The sequence below is a fragment of the Nelumbo lutea genome, chromosome 4, assembly GCF_056320005.1.
Source record: "Nelumbo lutea isolate HS-2025 chromosome 4, American lotus-T2T, whole genome shotgun sequence".
NCBI lineage: Eukaryota > Viridiplantae > Streptophyta > Magnoliopsida > Proteales > Nelumbonaceae > Nelumbo > Nelumbo lutea.
In genome coordinates this window covers 85120213-85136846 of record NC_142687.1, presented here as the reverse complement: position 1 = coordinate 85136846, position 16634 = coordinate 85120213, and the positions used below count along the sequence as shown (strand labels likewise).

At 41.2% G+C, this 16634-nt stretch overlaps 1 protein-coding gene across 3 annotated transcripts in view; it reads right to left on the bottom strand.

Moving 5' to 3' along the window:
• LOC148861464 (uncharacterized protein At5g01610-like) overlaps window positions 1-16634 on the bottom strand; it is a 39121-nt gene extending 22487 nt beyond the window's left edge. Inside the window, exons 1-2 of one of the 3 annotated variants that reach the window (XM_088985160.1) lie at window positions 15760-16402; window positions 1242-1653 (exon numbers count right to left, since the gene is read on the bottom strand). In XM_088985160.1, coding sequence (XP_088841286.1) covers window positions 1591-1653; window positions 15760-16254 — 558 coding nt within the window. In that variant the 5' untranslated portion in view covers window positions 16255-16402 and the 3' untranslated portion in view covers window positions 1242-1590. Of the gene's footprint in view, window positions 1-1241; window positions 1654-4751; window positions 5063-15759 lie in introns of those variants that run through there. The other 2 variants (XM_088985159.1, XM_088985158.1) reach the window with 2 other exon arrangements.

The following is a 16634-nucleotide window of genomic DNA, read 5'->3' as shown; positions in this document are numbered from 1 at the left end:
TTTATGTCAAGCTGAAAGAGAAGCCAATCATACATATCTGCTAGGGAGAATAGTACACAAACAGAACCAATCTTAGCCATCGGAGAAAATGTCTCCATGTAGTCCATTCCATACAATTGTGAGTACCCTTTAACAACAAGTCTGGCCTTCAAATGCTCCACATTACCATCTGGCAAGTATTTCACAGTATACACCCATTTACAGCCCACAGCATGCTTACCAGGTGGGAAAGTAATAAGTTCCCACGTTTGAGAATGTTGATGAGCAGAGAGTTCCTCCTCCATTGCCTGCCACCATCCTGGTGAACTAAGAGCTTCTTGAACATTGTTAGGTGTGGAAATAGAGGACAAAAGTGAAACAAACTGGCGATGTGAGGTAGAAAGACGAGATAATGAAATAAAATTGGAAATGGGATGGAGGGTAGAACTGCATTTACCTTTCCGTAAAGCAATGGGTAGGTCAAGGTCTGAAGGTTCAGCACTAGGAGCCATGAGAGGATCCGCAGATGAGGTAGAAGCTAGAGGAGGGGCAGGTGTCGTTTGACGTGTAGAAACTTGTCGGATCGGTGGTCGTTCGGTGGTGACCTGCACTGAATTAGGTGATGAATCTACTCCCACAACAACATCTAGAACTGGATCACTGACAAGAAGAGGAAGAGGAAGTGAGGGTGAAGACAATGATGCATCAAGACTTGAGAAGAAGGATACAGACTCAAAAAATGTGACATCAGGGCAGACATAGCACTTTCGGGTAATGGGATTATAACACGTGTACCCTTTTTGAGTCTGAGAGTAGCCAGGGAAGACACATTTAATTGAGCGTGCATCTAGCTTGTCTATTCTAAGACTCAAATTGTGGACAAAGCACGCACAGCCAAAGACACGAAGAGTTAATGGAAATGGAGATAAAGTGGGAAACAAGATAGAGAAGGAGAACCGACCATGAAGAATAAAAGAGGGCATCCGATTAATGAGAAAATATGCAGTGAGTACAGCATTACTCCAAAACCGTTTAAAAACATTCATGTGGTGAAGCATAGACCGAGCAGTTTCAATAAGCTACGATTCTTCCGTTCAGCTACCCCATTTTGTTGAGGGGTGAATGCACATGAGGTCTGATGAATAATGCCATGTTCTAAATACTGTTGAAATGAAGTAAGAAAGTATTCACGACCATTATTTGAACAGAGAACTTTGATTGGAACACCAAATTGTGTGCATATTTCAGCATGGAATTTCTGAAAAATGGAAAATAATTCATTTCTTTCTTTCATTAAATAAATCCATGTCATTCTTAAACAATCATCAATAAATGAGACAAAATACTTGTACCCATTATAAGACTATTTTGATTGGACCCCAAACATCTGAATGAACCAAAGAAAAATGACTCAACATACGACTCTCAACTCTTGGACTGAAGGACACATGACGATGTTTACCAAACTGACATGACTCACATTGCAAAACTGACAATTGACTCAATGACGGAACCAACATCTTGAGAGCCTTGAGAGATGGATGTCCCAGTCGGCAATGCCATTGTAGAGGAGTAAGTGAAGTCTGAAGAGCAATTGAAGATCCACCACCATCAAGGTAATACAATCCACACCAGCTTCATGCCCCCACCAATCTTCTTCCCTGTCTTGAGATCCTGGAAAACATAAGTGGAAAGAAAGAAGGTAACAGAACAGTTAAGAGCTTTGGTTATCTTACTAACAGACATAAGATTGAATGGAAACTTAGGTACATATAGTTGAAAAACAGTCCTAGAAGTATGGGACTGTGCTAGAAAACCAGAAAAACTAACAAGAGAAGATTAGAGAAGATTAGAGAAGGAGAGAGAGAGAGAGAGTTGCGGCAAGGGGAGTATGAGGAGTTCGAACTAATCCTCCCTCTAACACTCTAATACTCTTTTATTAAGTTAATCTTTGAGTAATTATAAGAGATGTCCTTAGTTGGATAAGAAATTACAAAAAAGGAACATAGAAGAGTATGGGCCCAGAATAAGGCCCATTACAGAGAAGAACATAAAGATAATATAAAGTAACAGCCTATGGGCCATTCGGCCCATCTTCTCTACACTCCCCCTCAAACTAAGCATAGATGTTAATCATGTCCAGCTTGCTAGTGTTATGCAGAAGCCTTGCCTTGTGAAGACCTTTGGTGAGAAAATCTGCCAAATGTCCTTCAGAGGTAATGAATGGAAGACACACTTCACCTGAAGAGACTTTCTCGAATAAAGTGTCTATCAACCATGTTTAGTTCTATCATGTTGTACAGGGTTGTGGACAATGTTGATGGCAGTCTGATTATCACAGTACAACATCATTGGCTTGTCATAATCAATCACGAGTTCTTCCATCAATGACCTTAGCCACAACAATTCAGAGACTCCATGTGCCATGGCCCTGTATTCTGCTTCTGCTGAGGATCGAGCCACAATTGATTGTTTCTTGCTCCTCCAAGAGACAACATTACCGGCCACCAGACTGCAATACCCTAAAGTGGATCTTCTGTCATCAATATTTCCAGCCCAGTCAGCATCAGTATAGGCTTCGAGTTTCATATGTCCATGCTTGGTAAACAAAATCCCTTTTCCCGGAGAGCCTTTCAAATAACACAGAACTCGTTCTGCAGCTGCCATATGAGTATCTCTAGGTGCATGCATGTACTGGCTAATACAGCTAACAGCATATGCAATATCTGGCCGAGTCATGCACAGGTACAGAAGCTTCCCAAGAAGTCTCTGAAAAACCCCTTTGTCTTCCAACAATGTTCCATCTGAAGCAAACAGTTTGTGACTCATATCAATGTTGGTCTAGCACCCATCTTCCCAGCTTTAGAGAGCAAGTCAAGGACATACTTCCTTTGGGAGATAAGAATCCCATTCTTGGATCTAGCAATTTCTATGCCAAGGAAGTATCTCAATTCCCCCAGATCCTTAATCTCAAATTTTGTACGAAGGAAAGACTTAAGAGCACGAATTCCTGACGCATCATTATCAGTCACAACAATGTCATCAACATACACAATGAGATAGACTGCCAGGGATTCACTTCTCTTCACAAAAAGAGTATGATCTGACTGTGTCTGAGTGTAGCCAAATTTAACAAGTGTTGTTCTAAATTTCTCAAACCATGCTCTAGGAGACTGTTTGAAGCTATAAAGAGATTTCTTCAATTTGCATACCTTTCCTTGCATCTCATTTCCATACATTCCTAGAGGGAGAGACATATAGACTTCCTCATGTAAGTCACCATTTAGAAATGCATTCTTTACATCCAACTGATAAAGGGGCCAATCAAAGTGAGCAGCCAGAGATAAGAGAACTCTCACAAATGTCATCTTCGCAACAGGAGCAAAGGTCTCCAAGTAATCAATCCCATACGTCTGTGTGTACCCTTTGGCAACTAGTTTGGCCTTATACCTCTCAATAGTTCCATCAGCCCGATATTTAATGGTAAAGACCCACTTGCAACCAATCGGATCCTTCCCTTCTGGCAAATCCACCACTTCCCAAGTATCATTTTTGTGTAGGGCATCCATCTCAGATTGCATGGCATCTCTCCATTCTGGAATCTCAAGAGCTTCTGACACAGATCTAGGAATAGAGTTAAAAGCAACTGAAGAGACATAGGCAAAGTATGAAGGAGAAAGTAGGTCATAAGAAAGGTGTTTGGAAATGTAGTGTACAGTGCACTTCCGTTTTCCTTTCCTAACAGCAATAGGAACATCAAGATCCGGGAAAGATGGTTCCAAAGAGGTTAAAACTGCATTTGTTGTCTCATCTGTGATTGGAAGTGTATGAGGCTCATCTGTTACAAGAGAAACAATCTGCTCATTCCTGGACCTTTGCCTTCGATACACCTTGGGATTGTGGGTAGGACGAGGAGGTAAAGAGATAGGAGTACTAGGACAAGAAGAATGAAGTAACTGGTCCTCCCTTGATTCATTTTGTGAGGACACAGGCCCATCAAGAAACTCAACTGGGACAGGGAGAGGAAGAGCAAACACTTGTGACAAACTCTCCCCTTGTTGACAATGTCCTTCCTAAGGGGACCCATAAAAGAAAATTCATCAAAGATAACATCCATGAAAACATATCAAGTGCCAGTCTTTGGATCAAAACAACAGTAACCCTTTTGTGTGGGGGAATAACCAAAGAAGATGCATTTGTGGGCTTTTGGTTCAAACTTATGTCTCTGGACACTTGGAATGTGAACATAACAGGTGCAGCCAAACACACGGAGAGGAATCGGGAAGAGATCCTTGTCTGGATGAAGAAGACTGAAGGGGGATTTAAACCCTAGAACCCTGTATGGCATACGGTTTATGAGATATGTAACAGTGAGAACAACATCGCCCCAAAATCTTATGGGAACATGTGAGGCAAACAAAAGGCTCCTTGCAACTTCAACAATATGCCTATTTTTTCTTTCAGCAACTCCATTCTGTTCAGGGGTTCTAACACAGGAACTTTGATGAACAACTCCCATGTCAGAGAGATACAATGATAAGCTCTTCTCAAAATACTCTTTTGCATTGTCAGATCTGAAAATCTTGATTCTAGTATCAAACTGAGTTAAAACAAATTCATGAAATTGCCTCACAAGTCTTGGAACTTCTTCACGAGATTTCATTAGGTATATCCAAGTGAATCTAAAAAAGTCATCAATAAACATGATGAAATATCTGTAGCCCCCCATAGAAGATAAGTGGTAAAACCGCCACACATCAGAGTGCACAATATTAAAAAGAGAAGATGATCTTTTATTGCCCAAAGGGTAATTGTTTCTACAATGCTTTGATAACTGACAAGACTCACAATTAAGACTGGACACACTAACTCCAATAAACAGTTCAAGAAATAGATGACTTAAAGCAGAATAAGACAAATGACCCAAACGACAATGATTCAACATGATTCGACTGACAGACTCTGACAAGGTAGATCCAAAAGCAGCATTCTTAGGATGATCAATGCATTATCCAGGAGTGTCAAGCAAGTATATTCCATTCGCTTCATGGCCACTCCCAATCACCTTCCGAGACTCCAAGTCCTGAAAAACACAATAAGAAGGAAAAAATGTTACACAACAATTCAATGATTTGGTTAAGCTACTTACAGATGACAAATTAGTATTCAATCTAGGTACATGAAGTGTGGAGGATAGGAGTAAGGAGTCCGTAGCCTTAACAATTCCCTTGTCAGAAATAGAGGCAAGAGAGCCATCAGCTAAGGTGTACAGATGACAAATTAGTATTCAATCTAGGTACATGAAGGGTGGAGGATAGGAGTAAGGAGTCCGTAGCCTTGACAATTCCCTTGTCAGAAATAGAGGCAAGAGAGCCATCAGCTAAGGTGATTTTGTCACGACAATGAAGCAAATCATATGAAACAAACAAAGTGGAAAGATTGGTCATGTGATCAGAAGCACCTGAGTCTATGATCCAAGGGATCTTAGGATTACCTGAGGTGGTTGCATGGTTAGCAAAAGCCCTTATACCTAAGTGAGCAAATGCAGTGGTGCCTAAATTTTCTGAAGGGTTGGATGATGAGGTCACTCCTTCAAGATGGCTGATCATCTTTCCAAACTTTTCATACTCAGCCTTCATGGTTGCCAATTGTGCACAAGCAGACACAATTTCAGCATCTGTACCCATGGCTGCATTTGCACTCCCCGTCTTCCTACCATCAATTTTCTTCTGAAATCGAGCAAGAACAAGCCCGGGATGTAATTTCCAGCACTTGTCCTTGGTGTGCTTTGGCTTCTTGCAATATTCATAAACAACCTCTTTCTTTCCAGTGCCACTGGGAACCCCTATAACTCCTTTGGGTTTAACCCCCCATCACCTGAGTCTATGATCCAAGGGATCTTAGGATTACCTGAGGTGGTTGCATGGTTAGCAAAAGCCCTTATACCTGAGTGAGCAAATGCAGTAGTGCCTAAATTTTCTGAAGGGTTGGATGATGAGGTCACTCCTTCAAGATGGTTGATCATCTTTCCAAACTTTTCATACTCAGCCTTCATGGTTGCCAATTGTGCACAAGCAGACTCAATTTCAGCATCTGTACCCATGGTTGCATTTGCACTCCCCGTCTTCCTACCATCATTTTTCTTCTGAAATCGAGCAAGAACAAGCCCGGGATGTAATTTCCAGCACTTGTCCTTGGTGTGCTTTGGCTTCTTGCAATATTCATAAACAACCTCTTTCTTTCCAGTGCCACTGGGAACCCCTATAACTCCTTTGGGTTTAACCCCCCATATTTGCAAATGCATTAGTGCTAACTCCTTGTACCTGTACCTGTCTTTTGCTTTCTTCACTACTGACTAAAGCATATGCTTGTGATAGTGAGACACTTTCCTTAGACAGAATATTTTGTTTTGTGATGTCATATTCAGGGTTTAGCCCAGTTAGGAACTCAAAAACCCTGTTCCTTTCAACTAATTTCCGGTAGGTCTCTGCATCGTTGGGGGTATCCCATGTCACTGCCTCTATTAGATCAATTTCTTACCACAGAGATTTCAAGGTGGAGAAATATGTTGCAAGGGATTTCTCCCCCTATCTCAGATTCTTCACATCACTCCTTAGTTTATAGGCTCTGGCTACATTCAGTTTCTGAGAGTACGTTTCTACAACACTATCCCAGATTTCCTTAGCTGAATTCATCCAGAGATAATGCTGACTAATCTGTGGCTGCATTGAATTCACAAGCCACCCAATCACTGTGTAATTCTCTTGCACCCATTTCTCATAAGAGGGATCATCCCCTGGGGGAGCTTTCTTGCTCCCAGAGATAAACCCCCACTTTCATCTACTACAAATATGATTTTTTACGGATTGTGACCAGGCCAAATAATTGGTTCCATCCAGTTTAACTGTAGTTATAGTCAACAAGGAATCGGTTGTAGTTCCCGAAGTATGTCCATATTCAGTAGTACTCTTGTTCTCAATTTCTGAGAAGTCCCTTATGTAACAACTTCAATTAGGGTTTCGGCAAGCCACCAATAGTATACTGATTTTAAAGAACTCAGATTGAGTTGAATCAACAACAAACACAGCAACTCACAAACTCAGTTCAGGCCTGACAGCCGTGAGAACCAAGTTCGGTGGCAGCACTTTCAAGAAGAAGAAGGCCTGATTCAGCTTTCAAGGAACAATCAGCCAACCTCCAAACACTATGTATTCTTGGTTCCCAACAATATTTTCCCAAAGAGAACAAAAAATATAATTCACAGTACTTAAGAGGCCTTTTTACAAACACTCTGTATGCAGCAATCAACACTTCACTGTTAACTAGTAGGAATCACTTCAAGAACACTCCATATAGGTCCAAAAAGTAGTTGAACTAAAGTAGAGACTCGTACCACTAAGCCCAAACAAGTTTCGGCCACTTGGCAGTCCAATAAGATAAGAAAATAACTCAGAAATCTCTGAGTAAAAACAGTCCAGCAACAGCCGAACAGTAGAGCAGATATAGAGGAGTTTCGAGTACTTTAATAGCTCCCCAAATCAGAAAAATAACCCAGCAACAACTCAGCAATAACTGAAGCAACTTACAGTCGTATGAATCTCTGATTTGAGCTTCAAATCAGGCCGAACAATCTATCTCTCTGATTCTTCCTGGTCACTGAACTAATCTCCAAGCGAATAGAGTCTTGGGCACCCTTCAATGACCTCCAAGAGTCAAGCAAGTGAGTCTAAACTTCCAGCCCTAAAACACCCTCATGCAGTCGGTTGGACTACAACCACATGAGAGCCATGCCAAGCTCAGTCCCGCTCTGATACCAAGTTGAAAAACAGTCCTAGAACTATGGGACTGTGCTAGAAAACCAAAAAAACTAACAAGAGAAGATTAGAGAAGATTAGAGGAGAGAGAGAGAGAGAGTTGCGGCAAGGAGAGTTAGAGGATGAGGAGTTCGAACTAATCCTCCCTCTAACACTCTAATACTCTTTTATTAAGTTAATCTTTGAGTAATTACAAGAGAGGTCCTTAGTTGGACAAAAAATTACAAAAAAGGAGCATAGAAGAGTATGGGCCCAGAATAAGGCCCATTACAGAAAACATAAAGATAATATAAAGTAACAGCCTATGGGCCATTCAGCCCATCTTCTCTACACATATAAAACAGATGATAAGAGCACAGAAGCCATGTCAACATTACCAACACCATAGAGGGGAGATGAGGACCCATTGGCAAATGTAACAGTTTGTGATGTGGAGGTTTCAGAAAGAGAAGAGAACACACCTGGAGTCCCAGTCATATGATCTAAGGCTCCAGAGACAATAATCCAGGAAGAGGTTTTAGATGACATGCAAGCAATACCTGAATGGGCAAGTGTGGCAGTGGTATGCTGTGAAGTAGTTTGAAGGAACCGTTCATACTCATCACGCGGTACACTCACCATCTCCCTCCCAGAAGTAGATGCAGATGTGGGAGGAGTTCAGTCTGCTTGTTTACAGTCACTGATGTCAACCTCACCTGCTACAGCATGATTAGCCCATTTAGAGGGAGGGCCATGTACGTCATAACAAAAATTCACTGTGTGTCCTTCCCTGCCACAATGAATACACTTCCTTGCAGAGTTATTCTTCCCTCTGTCACAGCCTCCCCCTGAGTCACGACCACCCCGAATAATCATGGAACTGACACAGCCTCCTCGGGAGGCATGTCCTCCCCCCTTTGTATTGTGTCCACCTCCTTTAGCAGTCACAAGTGCTGATCTATCAGACTGTGTGGGATTCTCTGTCTGTCCCAAAGAAATTCTGTGAAGCCGTGAGAATACTTCCTCAAGTGTAGGAAGAGTGGAGCTCCCTAATATTTGGGCTCTAACTGGTTCATACTCTTATCTCAGCCCCACCAAGAATCTTGTAACATCTAGTTGTATCATTTGTTGTTGCTGAACTTTAATATCTGGAGTGAGGGGATGATAGACATTGAGTTCATTCCTTATATTCTTCATGCAGGCATAGTACTCTTCTAGCGTTTTGTTTCCTTGTTGCAAATCAAAGTACTCCTGATAAAGTTGATATACTCTTGTTGTATTATCTTGTCCAGAATACAACTTCTTAGCATGTTCCCATATATCCTGCTGTATCGAGAAACATGAAGTTGGCACTGATTTTGGGTTCCATACTTTTTCATAGCCAAGTCATGATTTGAGCATCTTCTTGTTCCCAATCATCAAACCCTGGGGAGTCAACCGATGGTTTCTCATCTTTTATGTACTTCACTTTCCTCTTTGCCTTGAGAAAAACTTCCACAGATTTAGCCCATGGAACATAGTTCTCCCCATTCAGTTTAATTGAGGTCATCTGTACACCTAGGTAGTCAGAGGAAACCACCACACTAGGTTTCTGATCATTATACCCATCTCCTATTGCTGCCATTGTACTCTTTCACAGTTGCTTCTAACCTGAATTCTCAGTAACAAGCTGATTGTTGTTATTCAAAAAATTGATGTTTGCTAGGAACTCCTAAACACAAAAGTGGGTACAGACGCCTTGTTCTTATTCACACTACTGCTGATTTCACAACACCACTGACCACATAGGCATCAATTTAACACTCACTAATCACATGTAAGCCCTTTTACATCCACTCAATAGGGATTGTGCAACATAAGCACCACAACATAGTTAAACCTGTTACACCCAGTTCAGACTAGTTTAACAGTTTTAAGAGGGCACTACACACCCACAAAAAAACTCAGCTAGGACACAGCATTACACCTTACACCACTCGGCCACTCACAACAGCCCTAACACCACTCAACAACTCACAGCAGCCCCTACACCATTCGGCTACTGCACACACAGCCCTTTCTAGGGCAACAATGAACCTAGTTCTCTAGGTTCTGATCGATACTAGCAGCTTCTTGTAGGGTTTCTACCCAGAAATATCAGTAACACAAGAAGAGATAATCGACCTTCCTTTGAGAATATCAACCAACCATTCACTGCTGAAGTCACTTTTCTTGATGAAGAGGGTTATGCACAGCAGGGAGAGATGACCTGTGATGTTTCAGACCTAGAGCGAACCAGTTCTCACCATAGACTGACTAGAAACGAAGGAGGAGAGTCACGAACACTGCTGAGGTGCTTTACCAACTGAAGTAGGTCAAGAGCATGGCTCTGATACCATGTTTCGAATGCTGCTACAGTAGTCCGAACCAGGAAGAGAAGGAAGGAGAAGAGGAAGAAGAGAAGAAGAAGAAAGAAAATAAGGGTCTGTCGAAATCTATTGGATTACCCCTACAGTTGACCCCCTTAATCTTCATTAGATTCTAATGATCTTTACAAAGACAAAAATGTCCTTATTTAAGTGTGGAGCAGAGTGACTCTAATAACACTGCCACATAAGCAAGCTACTTAACAAGCATAAGAAGACTAAACTACCCCTATTTGGCACACTTTAACATGAGTGGAAGTAATAGTTCTTTCTTGAAGAAACAAGTATGTTGGGTTTTCTTTTGCATAATACAGGAGAGAATGGCTTCTCTAGTTTGAACCATCAACCCCAAAGTTGTGATAGACAGACCAAAAATTGCCAAGGGAAAGGCCCATCCTTTTGTTGCCACATGCTTATTCATCCTCAAGCCAAATTTTTTTTGTGAGGAAAATTTAACCAAAATTCATTAAAAGAATAAAGAAGAAAAAGTACATGAGAAGTTGTACAAAACAGGGGAAAAGCCCCAAAAAGCTTACAATTTACAAAGGAGGAACCCTATTGCTATACAGATTTTCTAAGCAAGCACCAATTTAGCTAATCCATCCGCAATGTGATTCAGCTCCCTCGGGATCCAAATCAGGTTTGCATTTAAACATTCCAAGGAATCTCTTGCTTCTGCCAGATAATGACTTAACCTCCAAGGTCCGCCCTCCTTGTCCTTCAGCCATTTAATGCTATTTGCTGAATCTCCTACAATAGGCAAGTTCTGAATACCCAAGCTTTTTACTATTCTGATTCCAGTGAGAAAAGTCAACACTTTAGCCTTAGATGAGTCAGTATAGCTGATTGGCCACTGAAGACCCAGCAGATACTACCCCTTTCATCCCTCAAGAAACCCACCCCAAGTACCAGCTAAACCAGGATTGCTTGCAGCACTTCCATCAAAGTTTAAAGTCATCCCTCCTTCACTAACAAGTACTGGCTGTCTCAGGACAATTGAGAAAAGTGTGGAAGGAACAGAATAGTTTGAATATTTCTGTTAAGGTCATTGATTGAGAGACCTTGGAACAGCTCCGAATTAGCAGCCCTTTCTTTCCTCCCAAACTCCCCACATAATTGCATGTAACACCGTTTGCCAGTAGACTTTGCCTCTTTTACTCAGGCCTGTTCCTTGCCACTGATGAAGGAAGACCAGAATGTGCTCTGGGTTAACCCAGTTGTAACCAGCTAGGCTTAAGAAGTGACACCAGATCTTTTGATTGAGCTTACAATGTAATTGGTAGGTGATTGGCTGATTCACCTTCTCTCAGGCATAACAAGCAAGTATGAGGAGAAATATAAAGTCTTGCCAAACTCTTTTTCTGAAGGAGATCACAGGTGTTTATCCTCTGTAGGCACGCTTCCCAGACAAAGAAACAGACTCTTGATGGAGTGTGACTACACCAAATCTTTTTGTATGGGAAAGCAGAGCTTTGCTCACCTGCAGTTAGAGCCTTGAACAGAGACTTGGAAGAAAATTCACCATTTGGGTGGAGGGTCCACACTTGGGTGTTAAGGAAAAGGGGGGAAGTGTAGACTTCTTTAATGGTTTGGAGGAGAGACACAAGGTCTGACATCTCTATGTCCCTTAAGGGTCTTCTAAGGTTTAGGTTCAGGTTTTACCAGCAGGAAGGTCAGGAAGACAAGAAGAAACAGTTGAGTCTTGATCTAGGGAGAGATTGAAGATTCAAGGGAAAGAGGCCGCTAGGGTGGAATTCCCCCACCAAATGTCTTTCCGGAATTTTATTTTAGAGCCATTCCCCACTTTATATCTAATGAAAGGAAAGAAAAAAAGAGTGCGAGGAGACTATACCTTTCCAAGGATTTGATGATTTTACCTGGTTCAAATGGAGATTGTTATCCCAGCCCTTTGTACTTGATCCATATTTGGTTGAAATAACAGCTTCCCAAAGAGTATTGGAATCAATAAGGAATCTCCAAAGCCATTTACCCAGAAGAGAGGTATTTTTCTCTTTTAGATGTCCAATTCCCAATCCCCCTTCCTCCTTCGGCTTACAAACTTGATCCCAACTTCCTAAATGGTGCCTTTTCTCCCCTCCTCCATCCCACAGAAAGTTTCTTTTGAGTTTCTCTATTAGGTTTCTCAATTTAGTCAGAATTTGGAAGATTGAAAGGCAGTAGATTGGTAGATTTTCTAGGGAGGCCTTTAAGAGTACAAGTCCTCCCCCTTTTGAGAGGCATCACTTCTTTCAGGATGCTAGTTTCTTTTCGCACTTCTCCACCACTGACCCCCAGAAACTTAAGGCTCTTGGGTTTCCTCCAAGAGGCATCCCTAAATAGGAAATAGGGAGGTTTTCCACTTTATATTCCACACAAATTTGAAGTGCTCTAATAGATCCCCTTCTACTGAATTTATGGCTATGGTGTTGCTTTTACAGAAGTTAACCCTCATACCAGTGATTAGTTCAAAGCATTCAATTACCTTTTTCGCATTTGAGATGTTTTCTATGGAGGCATCCAAGAACAAGATGGTGTCATCGGCAAATTGTAAGTGTGAGATATGAACCAAATCTCTCCCCACCTCAAATCCCTTAACCAGATTTAGGAGATTGGCTTTGTCAAATAGATAGTTAAAGATATCCATCACCAAGGTAAAGAGGAAAGGAGGGAACGGGCAGCCCTCTCTGAGCACTCGGCTAGCCTTGAAATATCCCTTCGGTTCTCCATTTAGCAGCACTGAAAAACAAGAAGAGCCAATGCATCCTTTAATCCACCTAATCCATCTACTACCAAAACCCCTCATTCTTAAGCAGTCTAAACTAAAATCCCAATCCACTTTATCATATACTTTTTCAATGTCTAATTTGACTAGAACCCTCAGCTTCCCAGAAGCTTTTCTGTCTTCTACACATTCATTTGCAATTAAAATGTTGTCCACAATCTATATTCCTTTGATAAAGGCAATTTGATTTGGGGAAATCAAATCTCCTAGGACTTCTTTATGTCTTCTTGCTAGCACTTTGGCCAATATTTTATAGGTGCTCCCTACCACGCTTATTGGTCTAAAGTCCTCGACCTCCAAAATTCCCCCTTTCTTTGGAACGAGACAAAGAAAAAGTAGAGTTTATGCCTTTGTTTACAATGGCAGAGTGAAAATGCCTGAAAAACTATAGCATTCTTTAACAATGTCCCAACACTTTTGAAAGAAGAATAAGGGGAATCCATCTATACTAAAAACTGCCTATTTGATTTCTATCTCTTCAAAACTTCTTTCCAACCAAGATTTCTTATCCAAATCCAGGGTCGATCCTTCCCATCTACTCAAGAAATACCGACAAGGTCTTCCCCTAGAGTAAAAGCTTTTAAAGTAGAGGAGAACAGCTTCAGTGATCTCCTTAGAGTTCTACACTGTCCTTTGGTCCACTTTCAATTTAGAGATGAAGTTTTTCTTGCATCTTCCTTAGGTATAAACGTAGAAGAATCTAGAATTTGTCTCCTTTCAGCCATCTCACTCTCAATCTCTGCCTCCAATAAATTTCCTCTTTTCTGACTACCTTCTCCCATAATTTCCTCAAATCAGCTCTTCTTCCTCTGCCTGAATCATCTAAAGTGTCAATTTGTTTCCTTACATGAACTCATCCAGTTCCATAAGAATTTTCCTTTTCTCATCTTCAAAGGCATTATACTCCTCTTCTCCCCAAGATTTTAGTTTCCTGTTTAGGAATTTTAATTTCTGTAAAACCCCAAAGCCAGCCCAGCCCTCTACATTCCTCCCACCAACCAGCTACATTGTTCGTGAAGTCCTTGTGTAAGGCCCACAATTTTCCAGTGTGAAAGGGGGCTTTCCTTTAGGCTATGTTTGGTTTAAAGGAAAAGGTAGGGAAAGGAAGGGAAAGACAGGGGAACCTATACAAGGTTTGTAAAAGTTTCCCTACCTTTCCCTACCTTTCCCTACCTTTCCCTGCATTTTCCTTCAAACCAAACATAGCCTTAATGATCAAATCAGTGTTCAACATGATAGGTCAGTGATCTGAAGTGCAACGAGGGTGTATTTCCTCGAACAGATTGGGAAATCCCTCCACCCAGCCATAGTAGAAAAGAAATCTATCAGGTCTGCAGCTTATGGTCCGAAAGGGTACAACATGGTCATAACCTTGAGATGTATCCATAAAGAGCTCAAAATCTAGGTACAACCACAAAACAAATTTCACAAATCAATATAGCCCATTAATGGCCTAGAAAGCGTGTATAACCAGAGAATACTATGCTTTCATTGACAGTCCACTGCACTGGATGAGAACTTATTTTTTGCATTCTACCAGTGAGGAAGGCCACAGTTGTATTTACACGCTGAAGTAATGAAGACTTCCTGGTTTTTCTCAAAAAAATTAGATAAAAAAATGTCAACACCAATGCAGCTCTAGTCCGGACAATATAAGAAATAAACTAGCACCATTGATCACAAGTTTACAAACAACCCAACCCTATGTACTCCGAACTACTGTCTGAACAAGTGAAGTCACTGAATTACTACAAGCTGTCTTCACTAGACACAAAGAAAATCTATTATATTATCTACTGGATAATATCCTCCTATGCATATGAAAATGAAAGGTTAAAAAGAAAAAATAAAATAAAAAACTAGGCCTTAGATACTATTATAATTGAATCCAGGACAAAAATCTCATTCTCGTGGGTTCTCATATCAATCAACCAGCTCCATAGCTGACTGTCTTGCCAAAAGAACGTTCTAAGGAATTCATTACTGATTGAATTGCATTGTGACTTGCCACTTTGACCCTTCCCCTAAGATTATTTTATAAATTTGTTTTATCATTATGAAAGGCTAGAGCCGTATCCAGTTTACCCCTCCCAAGACTTAAGATAACCATGCCGAAGATAAAATGACCCTTAGTAAATATTGGGATAACCAGACTAGCACTACGAGGCCAGTACTAGAAACATAATTTGCTACTATATTTCTATTAATTGGATTTTATAATGAGTTAAGTTAACGAGTTAGAGAAAATATCAGGATCCAGCCATAAAAATTTTGGATTAGGCAGATAAGAAGAACAGAAAAATCAGGTGCAAGAGCATCACTAGGATTCAACATCCAGAATCAAACCCATTGCCCTGTCTTCCTCAAAATCCAAAACCTTTTGGCCCTCACCAACTAAAATGGAAGTCCATACTCCATACCCCGTGTTACAAGTTGCAATCAAAGGTTTACATTTTCCTATGGTTGTTCTATTCGGGTGGTTTGTATTATCTGATAGTCATCTATAAGAAAAACCAAAGGGAACTTTATAGCCATGAGAAGAACCAAAATACGCAAGCAGACAAAAGATAGAGAAAAGAACCCAACAAATCATGCCCAGACCAAGACAGAGAAACATAATTCAAATAAATAGGAAATGACAATGCCGATTAATATGAAATAAACGAACAAAAAATAGAATGGATTCCAACATGGAGAAAACGGAAATGTTTTCTTTTGTTTCTCTCTCTCTCTCTAGTTGAAGACAACATCCCTAAGAAGAAGAAGAAGAAACAAAAGGGTTGATTCGAATGCTCCTTACTTGGGCATTGACGCAATCCATACCACACCCGCACTGCGGGCACTCCACAAAGTTATCAACGGCGAAATTAGCAGAAGTGATGCCGACGGAAAATACAAGATCGTCGCCGTGCCGAACAACCTCGACAATGTTAAGCCAAAAGAAGAACACCTTAACACTAATACCCTCTAGCTTGGTGAGCTTTCCTCGGGAGATGTGGCCCTTAATGGTGGAGCCGTAAGCCAAGTGGTACGAACCCTCGATAGAAAAGCTGCAACTTCCATTAAAATACGCAGAGAACTTGCCGGTAGTTTTATCCAAATCGTAACCGATGACCCCTTTTGGGAGAATACCCACGGGGAAGTCATAATCTTCAAGGGCCTCATAGACCGTCGGTGTATGGTCGGCGGCGGTTAACAGCGGCAATAGTAAGAACGTTAGGCAGGCGAGTCTGGTAGACAGACATGCCGTATTAGATACGGATCTAGGTCCAACGACTCCGAACAAGTTCATCATCTCTCTCTAGTCTAGTCTTTGTCTCTCCAAGGGAGATTGCTCGGCCGTCGGCGCCAGGATCAGAGCCCAGATGATATGTGTGATGGAGATGATTCCGCGAGACTGGTATCACGTAAAACTGCTTCTTTAAAACCAGATGATTAAGACATATATCGGATGGTTGTGTAAAAATTAAAAGGTGATCTCATTCAACCTTTTTGTTTCGGTGCACGGTGACGATGCTATTCCTCACAAATGGGCGCCTCACAGATACATCATCGTGAGAACATCTTCCGTAAATAATAACAAATAAGATGTGGCTGTGGGTTTCTATTTCGATTTATAATCGGAGATGCCTACCAGTCAACGAGATCGACGACTTGCAACGCTCGGCTGGAAGC